The sequence below is a fragment of the Strix aluco genome, chromosome 4 (genome assembly GCF_031877795.1).
Source record: "Strix aluco isolate bStrAlu1 chromosome 4, bStrAlu1.hap1, whole genome shotgun sequence".
Classification (NCBI taxonomy): Eukaryota; Metazoa; Chordata; class Aves; order Strigiformes; family Strigidae; genus Strix; species Strix aluco.
Genome location: NC_133934.1, coordinates 94771276 through 94792441, shown reverse-complemented (window position 1 = coordinate 94792441; position 21166 = coordinate 94771276). Strand labels below are relative to the sequence as shown.

Genomic DNA, 21166 nt, shown 5'->3' with positions numbered 1-21166 from the left:
CTTTCTGGCATAAACTGGGAAATCTACGGCTTTAACTTGGAATGAAAGGGAAAGACCATAGCCCCACTCCTAGTTGTAAACTATTACTGCATCTTTAAAACTGCGTGCTGACCCATGGCTATAGTTTTTCTAGAGGGTATTGAATTAGGCCCAGATAGAGGCATAAGTCCACAGAACAGACAGGAGGGAGAGATTAGACATGTGAAAATGCTGGAGAGTAGGAAAACAGTATTAGTCAGAGATGGCAAATTAAGGAAGAGCAAAGGACACATGCTTGTGTCACAGCTGCTTTGTCAGAGACAGAAACTGCACTCAGAGAAAAAAGGGAGAGGCAGAGGAAAGCTATGTGAAAGCCACTTGTGACTAGTAAGTCTTCTTCAGAGACTGCTTTCAGGCATTACTGACTTCACCGTCCTTCACAGTTTGCCCAAAGCAGTAAATAGCCCTCAGTAAGAGGGATGACCCTAGCTCTGCAACTGAGTGTGCGTAGGGCCAAACAAGCAGAAAGCCTGTGTGGCAGACTGACTGTCCTCAGACTACTGTCCTACATAGGAGCCCACTGGCAGTGCAGCCATTGTACCTAATCATAGGCCTTGAAACCTGGCAGCAAGTCAAAGACTCACCTCTCTCAGCTTAAATGTTACCCACTCTTTGATCTTGGCAGCTTTCTCTTGAACAATTTTGGCTTCCTCAGTCCTCAACTGTTTCTGTGCCAAAAAAAGATTAGATGCATTAGGAGTGTACAACTAACTGTTCTCAGTAAGTTACTGCATCAGGAGTGACTTAAACACTGAAGCTCCCATTCCAGATGTAAGATTTAAGACTATTTGGATATTATTATGTAGCTGGCCTCTGAAAAAAACAAGCTCTAAGTTGTCTTACGTGGTTCCTGGAGTCAAATTCAGAGCGTTGTTTGATGAGTTTGTTGTGGAATAGCAAAATCCAGCTCAGGTAACGATTGCCCACCTACTACAGTTTCTTTTGAGTACAGTCTCCAACTTTTTCTATTTTAGATGGGTTTATAATGTTGTTGTTTGCTGTTGAGCATCTGTAGTGTCCCCCCAGCCTACACATATACACATTGTTGGCTGAAGTTGGTCAGAATTAAGCAATGCCTGTAAATGATTTATAAAACACTGTAATAATTTCCAAGCAAAAGGGATTCAACTGCTGCAAGCATAGGTGTAGAGTATAGACTTTAAAGGTGTGTGAGATGGAAACTAATACAACAATGTATTTAACACACACAATATTCTCATTGAGAAAGTAAATTAAAAAAAAAAAAAAGAAAAAAAGAACAGACTCAGGATAAAAAAAGCTCCAAAACTTGACCTTGAAACACTAAGACCTGCTAGAAGGTTTTGAGGTGGTGTAAGTGGTTATATGTTTATGTATATTAAACCAGGTTCTAGTCTACACAAAGGTGTTATAGGAATACTGTTGATTTGCACAGTGAATCTTTTTCCCCAAGTATCTGCTTGGGCAATATTGCTACAACATCATATTTGTAGCTGTGTCTTCTCAGCTGCATTTTTTTTCCTTTTCAAGGAATTTTCTTTGGAAAATGCTGGATTGATACTACAATCACCTGAAGCCTTCTGTTCATCTCCTGCATGGCTTCATCATAAGCAATGTCACTGAAAGGTCTCCTATCTACGTAATGACTTAAACAACTACAAGGAGAAATCAGTTCCACGAGCAAGGAAGAGAGAATATATTCAGCCCTGGTTTCTCTAAATAAATGGACAAAGGTAATATCATCTGGTAGCAGCTGGTAGTTTCCCTGCTAGATTCATTTTTTTTTTTCCTGATATGAACAAGTACTAGTAATAACACAGTCGAGGCAATCCCAAGCACAAGCTGGGCAAAGAGTGGATTGAGAGCAGCCCTGTGGAGAACGACTTGGGGGTATCAGTGGATGGAAAACTGACTATGAGCCAGCAATGCCCAGAAAGCCAACCACATCCTGGGCTGCATCAAGAGAAGTGCAGCCAGCAGGTCAAGGGAGGGGATTCTCCCCCTCTACTCCGTTCTCATGAGACCCCACCTGCAGTCCCGTGTCCAGCTCTGGGGCCCACAACATGAGAAGGACATGGACCTGCTCAAGCAGGTTCAGAAGAGGCCACGAATATGATCAGGGGCTGGAGCACCTCCCCTGTGAGGACAGGCTGAGAGAGTTGGGGTTGTTCAGCCTGGAGAGGAAAAGGCTCTGGGGAGACCTTATAGTGGCCTTCCAGTACTTAAAGGGGGCTACAGGAAAGCTGGGGAGGGACTCTTGATCAGGAGGTGTAGGGATAAGATGAGGGGTGATGGCTTTAAACTGAAAGAGAGCAGATTCAGATTAGATACAAGAAATTCTTTACTGTGAGGGTGGTGAGGCACTGAAACAGGTTGCCTAGAGAAGCTGTGGCTGCCCCCTCCCTGGCAGTGTTCAAGGCCAGGTTGGACGGGGCTTTGAGCAACCTGGTCTGGTGGAAGGTGTCCCTGCCCATGGCAGCAGGGTTGGAACCTGAAGGTCCCTTCCAACCCAAACCATTCTGTGACTCTGTGAATTATGGTAATAAAAATGTCAGTGCTTGTCCCCACCCCCCCATTTTAAGTTTTTCTTAATTAATATTCTGTAAATACACAGTAGACTGCAGGAAATTTTCAACATCCTCACACTGCTTTTAATCACCACATGCTATTCATCACCACAACTGCACATTTAAAAGCTCTTATTGAAATACGTTTGCTGACTTTAAAATAGACCTTGACAACATTATGGGTAGCAGTAACATCTGTAGTTGAGCATAAAGAAATAAAAGTAATCAAATCTGATGCTTCAAGAGAAGGATTTATTTAGTTTTTCTCCTTGAGTATGGCTGTTTGTCTTCCTAATCATCAGGTACCAGCCTTTGCTGGAGTCAGAATATTAGACATGCCTATTGTTCTGAAATGATCTGGCACATGTAGTATATCTACCATAATCCCCTGAATACCCATCACATGGGTAATGCCTTTAAATCCCTAATGACCTCAACTTGTCTCAGGGTCGGGGACCAAGAGGTAAAAGATTCAGAATATTGCTATGCTACACAGTGAAGTGCAATGCCAAGATTTTATTTAGGGTCCTAAAGTAGACTAGTGACAACAGGATTGTCACAGAGCTTAGTAAGCCCTGCCTCAAAGCAGAACCAATTCACTCGGGCACAGCATCTGTAGATGCAGTTATTGTGCTTTAAGATCCAGAAGCAGTGAGACATTCTTTGTGCCCCATGCTATTGTGCGGTCCAGATGTGACCTCAGTGTTCTCTTATTAACCCTCTGAATTCCACAGCTCTCCCTATCCCAGTGCAAACAAATAGGATGCCTTATGGGGACCCTTAATGACCTTCCAGTGTTGCCACTGTTCCATCCCATTCTGAAACTAAACCAGTGACCCTGATAAAGAGTGTTTCTTGTCTGAAATTGTCAAGCTTCAGCTTTAATTTCTAGAATCTTGTTTTGCCTTCTGTTGCTAGAATAAAATGGTTTCTACTAACAGAACATTTTTCCCACTTGTAATGGTTGATTTTAATCAAACCACACCTTGCGTTTTTGGATAAATCAGAATTTCTTCCATCTTTGATTGCAAGAGCTGCTTCCAGACATTGATCATTATTGTAGTTCCTTCCAAACACCTTCTTTTGCCTCCAAAATGCAGAAACTTGATCTACATTCTGCCTGGGCAAACTGGCCTGGGGAAGTGATCTGAAACCCAGAGTACTACAAAGACCTGATGCCTGACCTCCACATTACACTTGGTCTGGGTAAGTTCAAACAGTTTATCAATCTATTTTGCCCTTGAAATAGGTGACAGTTAGTTAAATATAAAATTTAACAAAAATGGCAAAGTATTTTTTTTTTGTGAAAAATTCTAATGAGCTATTTCCATTTAAAAGTAATTTACTTAGCAACATATAAGAATACTTGATTCCTCATGTCATAAAGACCACAGCACAAGGCTTTTACTAGAGCCGAAATACAAGCCCTGCTGTAGATGTAGCTCCTTCCTTCCACCAACTGAGAATGGAAGAGACTACGAACCATCCATACTGGGAAACAGCTACTCTTTTATAAATGAGGACATCTGACAAGATATGAACTATGCTAAAGGATTGCTGAAGACTGGGAAAAGGCCCTTCCCAAGAAGCAGCATATGCCAAATCAGAGATGGGCTACATCTGACTTGATCAGGGCATCATCTTGATCAGGGCATCACCTTACAGCTGATCTGAAGACAACTAAGAGGCTAATAGGTAATGGAGACATAATCTCTACCTTTGAAACACACATTACAGAGTCCCTCCAACTCATGAAAGCTGCACATCTCCCTCTAGAAAATACCTTTACCTGTTTTGCTAGCTGTGTCTCTAATCTGTTGATAAGATCCTCCTTTCCTTGCACTGTGCCCATCAGCTCCTGGTATTTCCTGTGCAGAGTACTGTCTGATTCACCAGTCTTCACATTGGCTAGTCTTATCTTCTCTTCCATAACTCTGACCTGTAATGACAATCAGAGGAAGATTAAAAAAACAATGCAAATGAAGGAGCTGCTTGCTTAGTGGTAATAACTGAGTGTATTTGTGGGTTTCATATTTTTGAGTCGTGAAAGAAAGAAAAAAACCAAAACCTTCAGGTCACACTTAGTTTATATCCACATTTGTGAAAAGAACGTTGTCCATTCAGTTGTAATGCCAAAACAGTAACAGATGCAAACTGAACCATGAACAAATCATTGTGGACAGTGAAATATTTCCACACTATCAGTCAAAGAGACCATACAGGCATTATAGTCTACACAGACATATGGGCAAGGTACACCACCATTTTCCTCTTTTGCAATATCGTGGTGAGCTTTTTACCTCATTCACTACCAAGGTATATACCACAAAACCCTGGCCATTTGCTTCGCATCAAGATTTCTATAGGGAAATCTACTACAGAGTTCCTTCCTCCTCCTATCCCCAGCTCAGACATGTTTTGGCAGCTTCTGGCTCTCTGACAAGTGTTTTCTCCAGACCTGCTAAGGAGTTACCATGTTCGATATTTCAGAAGCTTTGCCTATCTTTGAGCTCCTGCCAGTGCCAACACTTGCTCATCTCAGCCAGAGAAGCACCAGTGTAATGCTCCTTCACTACAGACAAAGTTTCAATGTACTAAAATCTAGCTGCTGCTGAAGCCTTTCAGGTTTTTAGCAAATTTCTAAAACTTCTCTGCTCTCTTCAAAACCTATGTCTCTCAATATGCCAGTCTGTTTTATCATTACCTCATCCTTTTGCAATGGATTATAAGACTTCATTTCTAAAGGTGAATGGAATTGCATCAACTTAACTCAAACCTGCTAATTGCAGCATTTGATGATGGGAAAATATCCAGTTCCAACACATCCCAGAGACACTAAATCTGCAAAGGAACCAGCTCCAGATACCATTAATTTGGCATGAGTTTGGAACCAGGAAGGCAGAATGCAGGCACTGATCTGAGCACTTCACAGAGTCTGTGCAAGAGAGTTACTCATGCTCTGTTGAACAGTCTACACTTCATATACTTGCAGAAGCTGTGTTTTGTCCTCCTGTCTGCCTGAATTAGGCAGAGAAGCAAGCTGCCTCTTCCTCATACTGAATCAGAAAGGTAGGCGCCCAACATCCGAGCCAGAAAACTAAGCCTGCTGAGTCGGATGTGTTTTCATTAGAGTTTAGAGTGACTATAGTAAAAAGAAATGGCCCCTCCTTTCTGTCTGATGCCCAAATGCTGACTCTGTGTTAGAGGCTCAGAGAGGGGACTGCAAACATGTGATTTCCTTAATTGAGGTTGGCAGCTATAGGGAGCCCATTGAATTAACAAATCCAACCCCCCCAGACTCCTGGAGAGAAAGATAACAAGGGATTTTGCACTTGATGCAGAGCCCTCTCATTTGTCAGCTGCTTCTCATTCATGGTGAATATACTTGTTAGTAGAAAGGAATGGTCCTACTCCTATGCTGTCACTTCTTCAGGCTGTTAGGCAACAATAAAGTACTTCTCTAGGAACACTTATGTCTGGATGTGGATAAGGTTTGCTGGAAAGACAAACTTTGAGGGTTGCTAGTCTGCACGACCTGCTGGTAGCAGGATAGTGAAGGCAACCCTCATTTCTCCTACACTTTCCCAGACAAGTTCTCCCTTTCTGACCCATTCTCTGACCTGGATTTAACTTGCTCTCCATATGCTCCCTTGCTGTCATTGCATCTTACCATATCACGGACACACTACTCCGGTCATTAAGGTGTCTGCCAGTATGAAACCTCTTTCATTGGCCTGTGGCAATAACTATATTTCCTGATGGTGTTGTCACAGTGACAATGTTACCTTTGCCTGTCTTTGTTGGGTGTGGACTTCCTGAAACTGCTCTCAAGAACAACTCTTGTTCTTGGTTGGCAGTTGCTGATCTACTGTAGAGGCCAACAGCACAGCGACTAGACATAGCATCTTTCCTATATTTAAGCTGGTCAGAAAAAAGTCTTGATCTCAATATCAAACTGGTGTGGAATAGTACGTTCTGCAGAGTAGCTTACCAGGTACTTCAAGTTCTTGATTCCTAGACAATGTTTCCCAGTACTTCTAACACTGTCTATTCAGTCCTTCACTACTGAAGTCAGCTTTGACAGCCATTCTTGGCCATCTTGCACAGCTTTTAGTTCTGCACTTTAATCTCTAAGCACTCAGTCCTGTAGCGCTTGTCCAGCTGGAGAGAGCTGGTTCACTTCAAACCTTCCCTTCCACAGTGGTCTGCAGTGATGCAGGAGGTCAGAGCCTCTGGCCCTACCTGGTTCTTTTGTTTTTATAATACTCCTCACAGTGCAGACTGTATGACAGTCCACTTCCCAAAGGTCCATCACTCTTTATAGCCTGTTCACAAGCTGAAGTCTCCCTCTCCCCTTCTCCATTATCCAAGAAGCATAGGACTAACTTAGACAATATACTTAATTTTTAGATGGTTACAGTAACATGCAATGAATCCAGCTCTTACTGCTTTTCTCCATGGGCTCCTGAGCCAGAGCAGTAATTACTAAAAAGAAAGTCCAAAACAACTGATAGATTTTGCAGACACACCCTTACTTCTTTCACAGAACCTTCTCCACTTGTAGACAAGTCCTTACCAGTACTCTTAAGTATTTGTTTTCTGAGGACCTGGCACGCAGCTCTATCTCTGCGCTTTAATCCTGAGGTACAACATCCCCTTCCTTTTCTGTAACCAAGCACGCCTATCATAGATGAGGGGGTAAAGGCTGTGAAGCTGAGAGGCAGACAAGGTGCTGGTTTTCACTTAGGGTTGAACCTGTTTAGGCACCTGTTCATTGCCAGGCTCAGAGACTGGGAAGTAGACCAGAAAAATCCACTCAGCACTGTAAATCAGTGTTTCCCTAGCAGAGCACAGCACTGCAGAGTGCCATCTGTATGCTAGACTGGAGGGAATTTACTGCTGGGCTTGTACCAGAGCAACCATAAGAGAATCTCTTACCTGTTTCTCTGCATCCTCAGCTCTTTGCTCTGCTTCTATCACTCTCTGTTCCAATTCTTGCATCTTCAGAGCCAGAAGAGAAAGAGGGGAGAGGGGGAAAGAAAGAAAAGAAATTAACATCACCTGGAAATTCACCTGTTTTACTCAGGAATCTTCCATTTTGTGTGCAGATCTACAGACCTTTGGCATCTTTTGGGTTAACTGGACAGCTTTGACCAAGAAAACAAAAAGCCTTTGACCTTTTCCAGTCTTCTGCCCTACTTCAAATTTACCGGAACTGCTTTCTCATTAGTGAGCTTTATCATTCATTACACAGGTCAAGGAATAGTCCCAAAGTCTTGACACCATCTCTACAGTTTACACACCATGGGCTGTCCCTGCAAGAAGCCCATCTACAGCATGCCATTCTTCCTTAGTTTTATTTGAGCTAGGATTCATTCACAATGGTAAATAAAAATGAATACATCTTGGAAAGCTCACAGCAGGTTCTCTACAATGCCACATTATAACAAAAGAATACTTTGCTTTGGTTTCAAAAGCAGCACAGGCTCATAACTGACAAGATTAACAATGATCTTAATTTTCCTATGCTTCTTTTCATTTTGAAGAGCTTTGCAAACTGACAGTTCTGTGATTCTTTATCTGAGCATTGCTGCTATTGAAGTCAAAGGACACCAAATAGAATTTTATTCTAAATGTATATACATCACTTCATTCTCAGTGAAATGCAGATGTACCTAACAACTTACCACTGGAGCCCAGACTTTTTTTTTTTTTTTTAAATCGCAACTAAGGATCTCATTCAGTGCTTGCAAGGCCATCTTCCTCTGCCTGCCCTGCTTCAATGGGTCTCAGATTTAAGATGAAGTCAGATTTAATATGAAGTCACTGAGACTTTTCATCCACTAAGCTGCAGAGTTTCATCCACTAAGCTGCAAAATTTGAGAAATGCTTCACAGAATTTCCAGCATTTATTTGTTTTACTAATGAAGGAATGTTTTACTAATGAAGGAATGACACAGAAGCAGCTTCAGAACATTAAAAGACTCGTGCTTCAAGCAGAAAATCTGTAAGGGGAACTGAACTCCTTTTCTCTCCAGTGCATTTTATGATTCTTCATAAAGCACCAGAGCCAAGTATTCAGGTTGGTCACTATGAGGAGCAAACCAATACTTCTGAAAATGGGATTTACTCCTCTTGGGTTGATCACCCAGAATGGACATGACAGCACTCCTGTGTTTTCCCTTCCTTCAGACGGCAATAAGACAACTGCCCTTTTCATACATACATGTTGATCATAACAGCAGACTGCCACCTATTAACAGACATATCAGAAAGGTACATATATGTAGACACCTCAATAGTCATATAACTAAAAAAGCCATGCCTTAACAAATTCAAAACATGAAGATCTGAAAGTGCCACATTTAGCATGATACCTCTCAGGACTGCTCCACTGAAAAAGCAAACAAGGACATCACAGTCTATGAAGCTTAATATCCAAATCAGGAAGACATCCATGGGAGAGGAACAGAGAGATGCCACAGAAGACTGCACAGAGAGTCAAAGCTGCTCCAACTGAAGACCCAGTCTCCAAGTCTTGGTAGAGACTGAGCTCAAGGTAGTCTAACACTGACAGCAGTGATCTGTGTTACAACATGAGCCTGTGTCCATTAGGAACAGTCATCAACCCGTGCATTTATCTGTTAGTCTCCGGGTAGTCATCACCACAGACAGGTAGCAGCAAAATATACTGGTGAAAGACAGATGCTAACTGGAGACATAATACACCTTGTGAAACAAAGACTGACTCTGAAGCTAGTGTCATAAACAATGGCCTCTGCTAGTTTTCTGATGAATTGACAGGGTCTGCATTTGCAGCACAGATTTTAGATGAATCTCTGGGCCTTTTCCCAAAGGCTGTCCTCTTCGACTAATAATTCAATCCTCCACAAGGTGAGCGATCCCTATGAAAGACTCAAATTATTTTAAGAAGATAGTACCATTCTGACTGAAAAACTCTTTGTTGTCCCAGCCTCATGACAGTTTGCTTTGCATTGCTAGCAGTCCGGGATCCTGATCAGGACAGAGAATGCATGTTGGGACCATTCCTGATAGCTAAAGAGTTATGAAACTTCTTGTGCAAGCAGGGTGACCCGGCTAAGTTTCAGTCAAATCAATTACTTTTGTCACCCTAATTCCCTCCATAGCCTTAAATGAACTTGTACTTTTCTTTACTTCCTGTAGTACATTGTTGGGTTGTCCTACTATGAACTGTTAAATAACTTCTGTGTTTCTCATGTACACAAAATGATTACTTCACCCATCCCCGGTGTCAGCTGTCTCACTGAAGCACATTCAGATTTAATACATCCATGCTTGTAAGGCTCTTTCAAATCCCTCAATGAATTAATAATAATGCTTACTATTTATGTGGGTCCTTTCATTCAAAATGCTTTATAATTTGACAAATGCTACTAAGCAACTTGACCCAGGTCACAAAAAAAACCCCTTAGTGACCAAGCCAAATTCAAGTAACTCTTCTCCCAAACATTAGCCCAGACAACTTGCATGGAGAGAAGCAGGCCCAGTTGTATAGCCATGCTTGCATGAGACAAAAGAAGCTTTTTCCAGATGTTCATTGTTTATTGAAGTATGACAGAAGCAGGCTAAAAGCTACCCAGATGGCCCTTCTAAAAGCTGCAGAAGATCCTCCTATCAACCATTCACACAGGCTTTCCCTCTCCCAATGGCTCAGAACACACTAAATAAAATTAAGTGAAAAAAGTTCCTGCATGCCTCAGCCTCGTTTTCCTCCTGCTGCTCTCTTCCAGAGCTCACTCCTAACCAGGTCATCTTGCTGCCAAGACAACAGCCTACTATGTCACCAAGAGGAGTATCCCTTTCTTTGTGTGTGTACAAGAAAGTCAGAGTGGAAACAACTGCCTGTTTCCAAAGAGACCAGATCCCTGCTGATGTCCACAACAAGGTAGGACCCAGTGGTCTCATGCCCTGCGGGGCTCCAGCACGATGGCAGAACTTTGACTGGGAGGCCAGGACCTGGGCTCCCTCTGGCATGTCGACTCACAGCCAGACTCTGCACAGCTTGGGCGGCACTGTTTGATAGCTGAGACCGGGCTACCAACATGGAGGTTCACAACATGTGAACTAGGGCACTGGCAGTTAAACTGCTGGGTTTTAAATTCCTGATGTTCTGAACAGCTATCTAGATTATTCAATCTAAGCGGATTTTTAAAATCTGAAGTATTTAAACTGTTAGCGCACATTGTACTACCAGTGCCAGGCATGAGTGGTTGGGGTACTTTTGTGAGTTAAAATAGTAAAATCTGCCTTAAAATCATAAGATTTGTTATAAAGATCAATTTAAAATGTGGGGCATCAGTTTTCCAAGCCTTTTAATCAGTAGCTTCCAGACTCCTGAGACGACGTAGCTCAGCGTTAACATCGTTCTTCACTTTCACTTGCAAAGCCACTTTGTTTTTTTTTACATTTTCCTGTTGCTGTAAACCATATCAGAGGATCTCAGGGGCAATGGTCATCACAGGCTGGCCACACAGCTTCAAACTGTGCCCACTTCACATTTTTCAAGATCTTCTGCCTGCCCCTCCTCCACCAAGCCTTTTTGAAAATTTGAAAACTCTTTCAAATAAGTCTGAATCTCTTCATTCTCACAGATAGAACCGTAAGAGAAAAAATTTTTAAAAATCACAGTTGCTATAAAATCTATGATAAAAATCTCTGAAGCTGGCATCACTATGCATAAAGCATGTGCCTCCTTCAGTTCTGCATCACTGCCACGTGCGGGGGAGAGGGATACAGCGTGGACAGGAGCCTCCGCTGCTGTGACTGCTGGGGAGCCCTGTGGCAATCAAGGAGGAGGGAAGGAGGGTCTCTGAGCAAGTCGTTGCGGAGCAGCCAGGAACCCGAGGCTCAGAACACTTCCAACACCAGTGCTCAGCACCTGCTCTGGTGTCTCGAGTCCACCTGTGTCAGGAGAGCCTGCCAGAGCTGCCCCACAGTCCCCGAGGCTCTCCCCTTCCCACATGACATTCAGAGAGGGGAACCGCAAACCTGCTAGCTCTGACCCTTCAAGTAAGCCTACAACAGCACTGTACAAGTAGTTACAGAGTAACCTGATCACTGAACCAAGCTGCTCCTTAATCTTAACAAAGGGAACATCTCTTTGACTGAAAGGCTGGATTAATGGCACTCAGGCCCCTTCCTTGAGGAGCCCCCTGAAGCAGATGAAAACTTCATTCTCTGCCACGGCCCACAAACCTCCCCAACAGGATAGTTAAAAGATCTCTGGCAAGTCTGTTCTCCAGAAAGAAAGTCTGATAGGTGGGTTTCTTTGTTTTGCATAGGGGTAGTCAGGAAATTTCTCAAAGCAGAAATTAATTAATCACAAGGCCCCAGATTCCATAATGCAGCAGAGTATTGCACATGAGTACCAGTTGTCTTTACCAGACCTGTGCCACATCTATACATGACTTTTTTAAATGTGCCTTTATCTAAGTAGACTTTACAACTACTTTCAATGTTTTCCAAGGTAAGTAATCGCTAAGGTCCATCTCAGAAGCTACCTTGAAAAGATGAAAAAGGTGCTTAGAACTGCATAATTTCTTAAAAATGAAGGGTGGAAATGAATGCCTCATGCACTACACAGCATTAGCAGAAACACAATTACAGTGAAAGCAAGGATGAGAATTGCTTCACTCTGAAGTAGATGTCATTTGGATGTTTTCACATCCAAAACCAACAAACAAGAATATACACATAAAAGTTAGATAATACAAAATGGAGCAAAAGTGAGTTTAGAACATATCTGTCATCAGGTACATCTTAAAAGCATTTGGAGTAAACTGCAGTCAGTTGTAAAGATTTCAGCTTCATTAGCAAACTGTGAGTGAAAGAAACTGTTCTCACTTTCCAATAGTAATTGAGTATCTGAGCAATCTCGGACTGGACTGTGGTAATGCAAGCCACACTTTGAAACAAAGAAGGAAACCCACAGCAACCTATAAACTTGGATTTTATGCAAATTAGGTTAGTGAAAAAGCTTTAATTCAAATTGAAAAATAACTCAATTTAAGGTAAAGAAAAAACACCAGAAATCCACACCATGATGGAAACAAAAAAAAACCCAAACCAAAACCCTCAAATCTTTGCCAGTCCTCTGCCCTAGGATGCAAACAAGTTCACTTAATGCACTTGAAAGAGATTAGTAGATGTCTCTAAAACCACAGATGTCATGCAAGTTTCTAACATCCACATCTTAAAAGTATCTTGGTGCTGCTCTGCAGTATCCCCAGAACGTTTTGACTGGATATGCAATGTTATTCTAACGCTATGGCAGTACATGTACCCCTGTCCAGTCTTTTAACATCACAGCATAACTTGCACTCCCGTAAACCTTTCTATTGCCAGCCAAGTCCTGATCCTGCTGTTCTTATCAAAAATATCCATCTTTCCTCTGCAGCTGCCTCAGTCACTTTAGATATCCAGAATCTTGCTGGTAGTGTTTTCCAGCAGAGTCCAAATACCTGGTGATTTTCCTGTAAAGAAGGCCAAATTCTTATTTTCACTAATGCCACTTTACACCACCGACAAGCACATCTCTGTATCTCAAGTGATGAGCAGCATGCAGTGACATACTGTAATCAAGGAAGAGATCCTTTCTGCAAGTAACAGTTTCATTGGATAGCTCAGCATTTAGGGATTTTTTTGCTTTCATGACGTAACTCAGTGCAGAGTAGAAGCAGCCTTACCTTCTCAGCTAACAGCTCTCGGATCTTGCTTGCCTGCAAGCGGAATTTGAAGAGCTGGGACTCCAATGCAAGGCATCGCTTTTGCCAGTCCATACAACTGCCATTCTCCACTGTGAGTTCTGCCATCGTGAAGTTAATCATCCATTTGGGATGTCATCTAAGGTGCTCTAAAAATCCTACAGAAGAGAATGGAAAAAAAAAATATGCATTTTAGACAGGCAAACTTTTCACCCCTTGTGCCTAGTCTTCCCTGGCCCATCTTACAGGACTGGTAACAAAGGCCATTTCTTCTCCAAGCAGAAGACAAAATGGTACTACCCCAAGTTATTGATACTGCCCTCTGCCAGAAGTCACTTTTAATGGATAACAGATAAATATTCAAATAAACTTTTACCTTAGAGCGAGTAAATAATTTACTAACGCATCATACTGTATATTCCACAAGCAGCCTTATAGTCATCCTTACAGCCTTGCTCAGCATCTACCTATAGACTAGGAGTATTTTTACTTCTGCCTCCTTTGTACCAGTATGGCTGTAAACTCTCAAGTCGCTAAAACTTCTCAAATGTAATGGAAGTCACACACCCATTATTAATTTGGGGCACCAGTGCCTTTTTCTCATACAAACTATGTTAAGAGGATGCAATGTATGAAGCAACGGTGTTCCCAATCCCTAATTACTAGATACAGTCTCTCCACAGTAAGAGTGGAAAAGTAGCTGTACCACAGTATCTAAACAATGTCTCTGTTAAAACACAAAGAGATCCCAGCCAGGAATAAGCCAGGGCTGAAGACAAAACATGCAGGTCTCCTGAAGTCCTTGTAGACATCAAGAGATATACACAAATCCACAAAGTGGAAAAAGCTGTGGTTTTTGAAGCTGTTTTATTTTCTTACTCAGTAACTGTTTAGACATTTCTGATACTTTGTGCTCATTGTAAAAGATATGGAAAATGTAGGTAGTAAGTGTCCTTAATCAAATTCTGGCATTTGTGAACGCTCACAAAAAGGTTTCTAATATCAACTCAGTGTGTGCAGTCCAGCAGCCAGCTGTATTACCCTACAATAACAAATGTTTACAATGCCAGAATAATTATTAGTTCATCAGCTTCATCAAAACACTGAAATCCACACTTAAAGGAACTTCTCACCTGCTCACAGGCAAACTTGGTCCTTTCCTGAACTGGGACCAAAGTAACAGATCAAGACTTGGGAGAGAGCAGTGAAGTCACTCAGCCTCATTGCCTTTACATCTGCCTTTGCAGGGTGGGAAAGCTTAAGATATCCCTCTAGTTGTATCCACTTGCCAGGACACCTGACTCATATTTTGCACATAAGAGACCTGAGATTCATGTTACCTTAAGTATACATAATAGCGTGAGTATACATAACACATCAAGCCCCTCTATCCAGCTATATCCCTGCTGTGCTAAGGAAAACACATTTTATACCCTTTAGCTACAAACATTACCTGTGAGTTATTTTACATACAGGTTGCTTTGCTCAGTAACAGAAAGTTTTCCAGGCAGCAAGTTGCCTGCCCTTCCAGTAATTTCTGAAATACTATTCCAGGTCAGAAAGTAGGTTTAAGTAAAACAAAGAAAAGGCACACTCGTCCTGTACCGCATCACCAAAAACACTCTGTGATAGGAAGACCAGTATTCTACAAGCAGCAGACCTACAGCTTTACGAAATACAGAGGCCATCCTTTCCCACAGCACAGTCCAACACATTGATCTAATTAATCTCTAGCCCTAGCTCCTTGCCAGGCACTGAACCAGGTTACCTTTGGCACACTTCACAACATTGTAGGGTTTCCCTCTAAGGTAGTGCTATCAGTCCTTCTCAAGCCGAGAGAGTGCATTAAGTCATGGAAGGATCCTACAACACCGTTAAGTTTGTTTACAGCTAACTCTGTTCTGGACATAGTAATTCAGCTCTCAGATGAAATTCTGTTCTCTTTCATACAGGTATAAAGAGATTTTAGTCTTTATTCATCGAGTTTAAGCCCAAAGAGGACATACAAATGAATGGGATAAACTCTAGTGGCACAAAGTAACATGAATCTGATTTACCACACAGCTTATGCCAGAGCAAGAGTAACTTCCTCATATTCTCCATAACTACTGGTTGAACTAAAATACCCCATTTTGAATAGGAAGTCTAAGACTGGGATAGATGTCCTGAACCATTAAGTCCTGTTCCTTCTCACTGTAGACAACTGCGTCATATAATCTCTTTCATAAACGAACACAGCCCTTCCCTAGAACTGCGCAGGCAGTTTTGCTCCCACTATTCCTGTTGTTCTAGAACCTCACCCCTCTCACGAGCTGCCTTCTAATTACTAGCATAAATATAATCATAACCAGCTTGTATCTGTTCATTCTTGTAGATTATCGCCCTTTAGCTTAGCTAATTTTTTCCCTCCCTCATATTTACCCCTTGGTATATTTATAGATGTCAAAAGCTTCTCCTTCAAGACCTCATTCTGCAAGGGTTGAGATAAGGGGCTCTTAGTCTTATTAGAAAAGCTCACCACTTGCCCTCTGCACCTGTTCCAGCTTCAGTGCACATCATATAAAAGAACTGGGTTTCCATCTTTCTCACTCCCCTTCATAGACACAGGTGACCACAACAGCATCTGAAAAGCAGCATGCAGCTTCACCAAAACCTTGTGTAAAGGCATTCAGTACTTTCCACTCTCCCAGGGAATACCTCACCTGATTACATTTGCCTTTTTTACAACCACATTACACTGGTGGTCAACATTCACAGACAAGCCAACACAACTGGAGCAGAGGAATCTCAGCTGGCTCTGCCTTTGCAGGGGACCCATTACAATGATACTGGGACAGATTTATAAAGCCCAGCTCTGTGCCAGGTCTCCACAAGATCAAGGATCTCTGTACTACAGGGCATTGCAAATTTTAACAGGTCCATGGTTACACTGTGATTGATTAGCATATCCAGATCTTCTCCTCTGCTGTTTCTAAACAGTGCTCTCACAGGTCTTTGTGCCCACTTTATTACTACTTCTAATGTGTGATATTACTTTGGGTCATTAGAGTTTATCCCACCCTTACTAATCCCCTGGGTCAGTCAACTCTTCCAGAAAAATACCTGCTTTTCTAACAGCCCCCCTTTCAGCACAGTGTTGTCACATTCTCTTTTGTCATTTCTTTGTCAATTTTATGATTCTTCTATTAATCCCTGTCTCCTCCACTTAAGCTAATAACTTCCCCATGTGTCATCATATCAAATGATTTCTGAAGGACAGAGATCAGAATTACAGCTTTTCCTCTCTAGCAAAAACCTTACCCTTCTTCAGAGAAAGATTTTGTATCACAATGTCTCACATTTACCCCTAAATTACAACTTTCTTTACAACTTCAAATTTATTCTGAATTCTCATTTACTGTTAAATGCATCATTCCTTCTCCCCCATTCTCCTGAACATAAGCAGTTCATCTGTACTTTATGAATTACAATATCAATTTTGCCAGACTGACTTTCAATCCTTGCTACTGGACCTGCCATTTCACATGCCCTTTTTTTTTGTAATTCTTAACCATCTTAATCCACTAAATTCTTTGATTCCTCCTCTCCCCCACATATTGGTCTTTTTCATACCAGATAAGACACTTTCAGGTGTAGTATTCTTACTTTAGGAACTTGGGAAATAGGAAGCAGCCACTTTATTCAAACAAGCTGAGATTTTCAAAACTTCATTCTTAAATGCCTACAGACACTTCTTAAAGAGTGGCTTGATTTTCAGTGTTACATATCAAACAACTTCTAATGAAGATAATGGGAACTACAGAGTCCTTAGAACTTATTGGGGGAAAAATGACTGAATCTTCTGCTAAATGCAGACATGAGACTTCTGGTTTTGACTATATCTGTAAGTTTTGATCAACATCAGAGACAGATCAGACACTAAATGCTATATCCAAACTAAATATGAATATATTTACTTGAAGTGTCCATATCCAGTTGCAATTCCGATGAAGCTAAAATTAATACCAGAATGTCACAGTGTGGGGTTTTTTTGTCTTAGATCAGAATCAGCTGATGTCCCACATATTGGTGGATCCAGACTACAATTCAAAACACTTTAGAGACTTTGTACATCTCCACCTGGAAAGCCTTCTGAGAATAAAAAGCAATTAATCAACACAAAGACTTTTAGGTGCAGATACAAATGCAAGTAAAGCATTTGCAGCTTTGTTCGTTTAGTGCAAACAACATCGACAAGTGAAACAGTATTTCTGTATTTCCAACGCGAGTGTCTCCTCAGCTCAGGAATCAATTTACCCAGGCTGTTAGACAGGATTCAGTCAGCACAGGAGTGCAGTTCTTAGCATCTGCCAGTAAAATGCACCAGACCCTGCCTGAATTGCAGAGCTGAATACTGGTCCAACGTTCAGCTACCATCTGGCTACGAAAGGAATCAGTAGAAATGTGATAACTGTAACACATGAAGGGAATGAGATTTCCTCCCATGTCTCTGCATCAACACCCGGAGGGTCAGCAGTATGGGCAATGGTCAAAACTCAGTGTGGAAACCCCGTACTATTAATCAACTCCCTACCCCCAGTCACCTCATTTTCCACTTCATAACCAGTTGCACCCCCCAGATTTTTAACCCTGAGGCCATAGGAATTGTTCAGACACACGGTCATTTCCCATTCACGAATGCCGCCTGGGATGTGCGGAGCATGGGGAAAAAAATAACGTGACAAGCTGTGGGAAGGACAAGGCTTGGCAAGGGCCAGGGGAAAAAAAAAAAAAAAAAAAAAAAAAAAATTCCCTCTACATCAGTGCAGGTGGCCTGAATAGTAAGAGCCAGAAGGCAGGAAGAGGGCTCCCGGATTTGCCATTCTGCCCCCAGAGGTCTTGCCCCGCACACCCAGGCGTCCCAGAAAGACAGAGGAGACCGCAGCACTTACACACATTTACTCTGGGGCTACGTTTTCCCCTCCTGTGGCCGTTCCTCCCCCCACCTCCTCCACGCAGCTTCAGGGACCAAAGTCCCAGACCCGAAGGCAAACCTATTTAAGCATCGAGCCCTAATTGACAGAGATGACACCACATCAGCCCCAGAACGCTCCCGTCAGTCCCCTCACCGCCACCCCAAAGAAAGAAAAGCGGGGGAAAAAGGCTACGATAGCCCACCCCAGTCCTCCGAAGCCCCTGACCGCCCTCTCCCCACCCGAGACAGCTCCCCGGGGCAGCGAGGAGGGGGCCCGGGCCGCCCTTCCTCACCTTGGCGGAGCGGGGCGGCGACAGGCGCGGCCGGCGGCTCCTGGCCCCGCGGAGCGCGGCGGTGCCGGCCCTCGGGGCGGGCGGCTGGGCGGCGGGCGGGCAGGCAGGCAGGTGCCCGGCGCGGCTCCCCTCCCATTCAGCACTTTCCCATTCTCTCTCCGTTTTCCTTCGAGCGGGAGCGCCCGGCTCGGATATCAGAGCCAGCCCTCCCGAGCAGCGCAGGAACTGACATCACCCGCCCCGGGCTTTTAACCCCTCCTCGGGCGCGGCGGCGAGGCAGGTGGGGCGGGCAGCGCTCTGCCCGGGGTGCCGGGGCGGCCTGGGAGGAGGGAGCGGAGCCGCCGCCGCGCTCTGCCCCTGGCGAGACCGTTTCCCCCCCCCCCCCGCCCACCCTGCACCCCCAGGGGCGTCCACTGCGGCCGGGGGTGCGGAGGACGGGCCGGTGCTGACGGGGCATCCCGGGCCGGGCTCCCTGCGGCCCCCCCCGCAGCGCCTGCCCGCTGCCCCCTCAGGCAGGAGCGCTCCCGCTGCCCCCGCGCCCGGCAGCCATCTTGTTCTGCCAAGCGCCTTTGGGCAAAAGCCGAACGGCGCTGGAGGCCACCCCGGGCAGAGCTCCTGGCGACCGTAGGCTTCTTCCACGGGCCTGCCAAACGGGCAAGCACCTTGGGGTCGGGTCTTGTCTCCTGAGATCCCCCTTGCCGTCATCTCCCAGCCTTCAGAGCTGATGTTCCCAAACCGTCCCCAGCCCTGCAGTGCAGTGGTGTTTCCTGTGGAGCAGCCAGGCGGGGAGCTGGCACCCGCAGCGCCCACCTGCCCTCACCTCCCGCCACAGCCCTGAGCGGGCAGTGGAGCATCCCGGCTCCAATGGGAGCACCCTTCTTTGGTTGTAGGCAGCCCTGGGGCGTGGGGTTGGTGCAAGGATAGAGATGAAAACCATGCTGGTGTAATGATGGCTCTCCTGACCAGAGACACCAGCCTACGGTACGTGGGTACTTGGGCCATCTCTCACACAAAGTGGCTCAAACAAACAGGTGTGGGTTCTTCAAGCATTTCTAATGACAGCTGCCAGCACATTAAATATTTTATTCAAGGGATAGGACCACTGCTTACTGAGCTACCTCACATGCAGCAATCCCTTATATGAATATATATGGACTTAATATGTATTATGTGCATTACTCAAACAGAGCTGCCGAGGAAGGCTGGCTGCTGGGAGCGAGCCCGTGCCCACAGCCGCGTGCTGCCTGCTGCCATAGGCCAGTCCTCACCACCCCAGGCTGGCTGAGCCCTCTCTCTGCATACTGGGCAGGCCAGGGCATGTGGGAGCGGAAGGGACTGGCGACAGGTGGGGGCTGCAGGACCGGACACCCCCAGGGACAGGCAGGGCTGCAGGACCAGACACCACCAGGGCCTTGGGCCTTAGACCCATGCGTTTCAAAGTAAAACATCATTCATTCTGGTTCAGGTTTAGCAACTACTTGTTACTTTATCATTGGGCACATTACTTCCATCAAAGAGACTTTAAAAGTGAGGCTCTCCTCAGTGGGGGTAACGACAGTCATGCTGACACATGTGGCCAATTTGCATGTGTCTTTCACATGGCCTGCTTTGTTGACATGAAAGGTGGTCTCATCTCCTTGAGAAAGTGAGTGTAGCTTGTTGGGGGAGGGTTGCACCAAAAAGATGATGTCTTGAGTGATTATGAAAGATCCACGAATGCTCTGAAACTGTGCTTTGGCTCTTGTTGAGAGTACCCATGCAAAACAGGACAGTCTGAAATATACAGGCTTGCAACAGTCTATGGAAGAAGCAGGCAGGAGAACTGAACAAAATTATCTCCTAGTACTGTAAGCAACACTATCCACTAGGCACGGTTAAACAAGACCTTAAGTGTGGTTATCTGGTTCACAGATATTGCCTGGTCCGAGATCTGCTATTTATTAAACTTTTGTTGTAAACTCTTTCCTCACATTGACAGTGTGATTTCACTGGTGTCTCAGCAGAGAAACAACGGGTAGCAAATCACTTACTATGCACAAATAAAAAGACTGATGTGATTGATTGGTTAAGGTATAGAAATATAACTAAAAACATAAGGTCAAGATTTGGACACTGGAGTGACTAAAGGCAGACTCTGAAATCTATACCTCATTATCCAAATAAGTAGTCAGATTTCCAAAAACTCTGTGGACCTTGCTGTTCCCTAAAGATTGTTTCGCTTTAGATTTCTCATCTGTTTCCAGTTTAATGGAAATTTGGCTGAATGAAGCTGCCTGTTCCTTCATAGCTAAAAGACAATGCATGCATTACGGCACTGGTTCAGGCAGAGAGCAGGATAGCACCACGCAGAGATGGACAGAAAGCCAAGTGGAGACAGACAAAGAACTGAAAAGAAACAGTCATCTGGCGAGGAGCTCTCCTGTTTGACAGCCGAGCAGGGACAGGCAGGAATACAGGCAGAGATGGAGCTGGCTGTTGGGACAGTGTCACCCAAAGAGACTTCTCCAGCAATTCCCAGTGGAAGGGACTCCAGTTGCCTACAGTCTATGTTATGTGTGAGCCTATACTAACCGTTACTCCCAGTGATGA

At 44.0% G+C, this 21166-nt stretch overlaps 1 protein-coding gene across 1 annotated transcript in view; it reads right to left on the bottom strand.

Moving 5' to 3' along the window:
- Positions 1-18664, bottom strand: part of PLEKHH1 (pleckstrin homology, MyTH4 and FERM domain containing H1) — a 53248-nt gene extending 34584 nt beyond the window's left edge. The window contains exons 1-5 of the mRNA XM_074824414.1: positions 18578-18664; positions 13313-13488; positions 7524-7586; positions 4375-4524; positions 624-707 (exon numbers count right to left, since the gene is read on the bottom strand). Coding sequence (XP_074680515.1) covers positions 624-707; positions 4375-4524; positions 7524-7586; positions 13313-13453 — 438 coding nt within the window. The 5' untranslated portion in view covers positions 13454-13488; positions 18578-18664. The remainder of the gene's footprint in view (positions 1-623; positions 708-4374; positions 4525-7523; positions 7587-13312; positions 13489-18577) is intronic.
- Positions 18665-21166: the final 2502 nt, after the last annotated feature.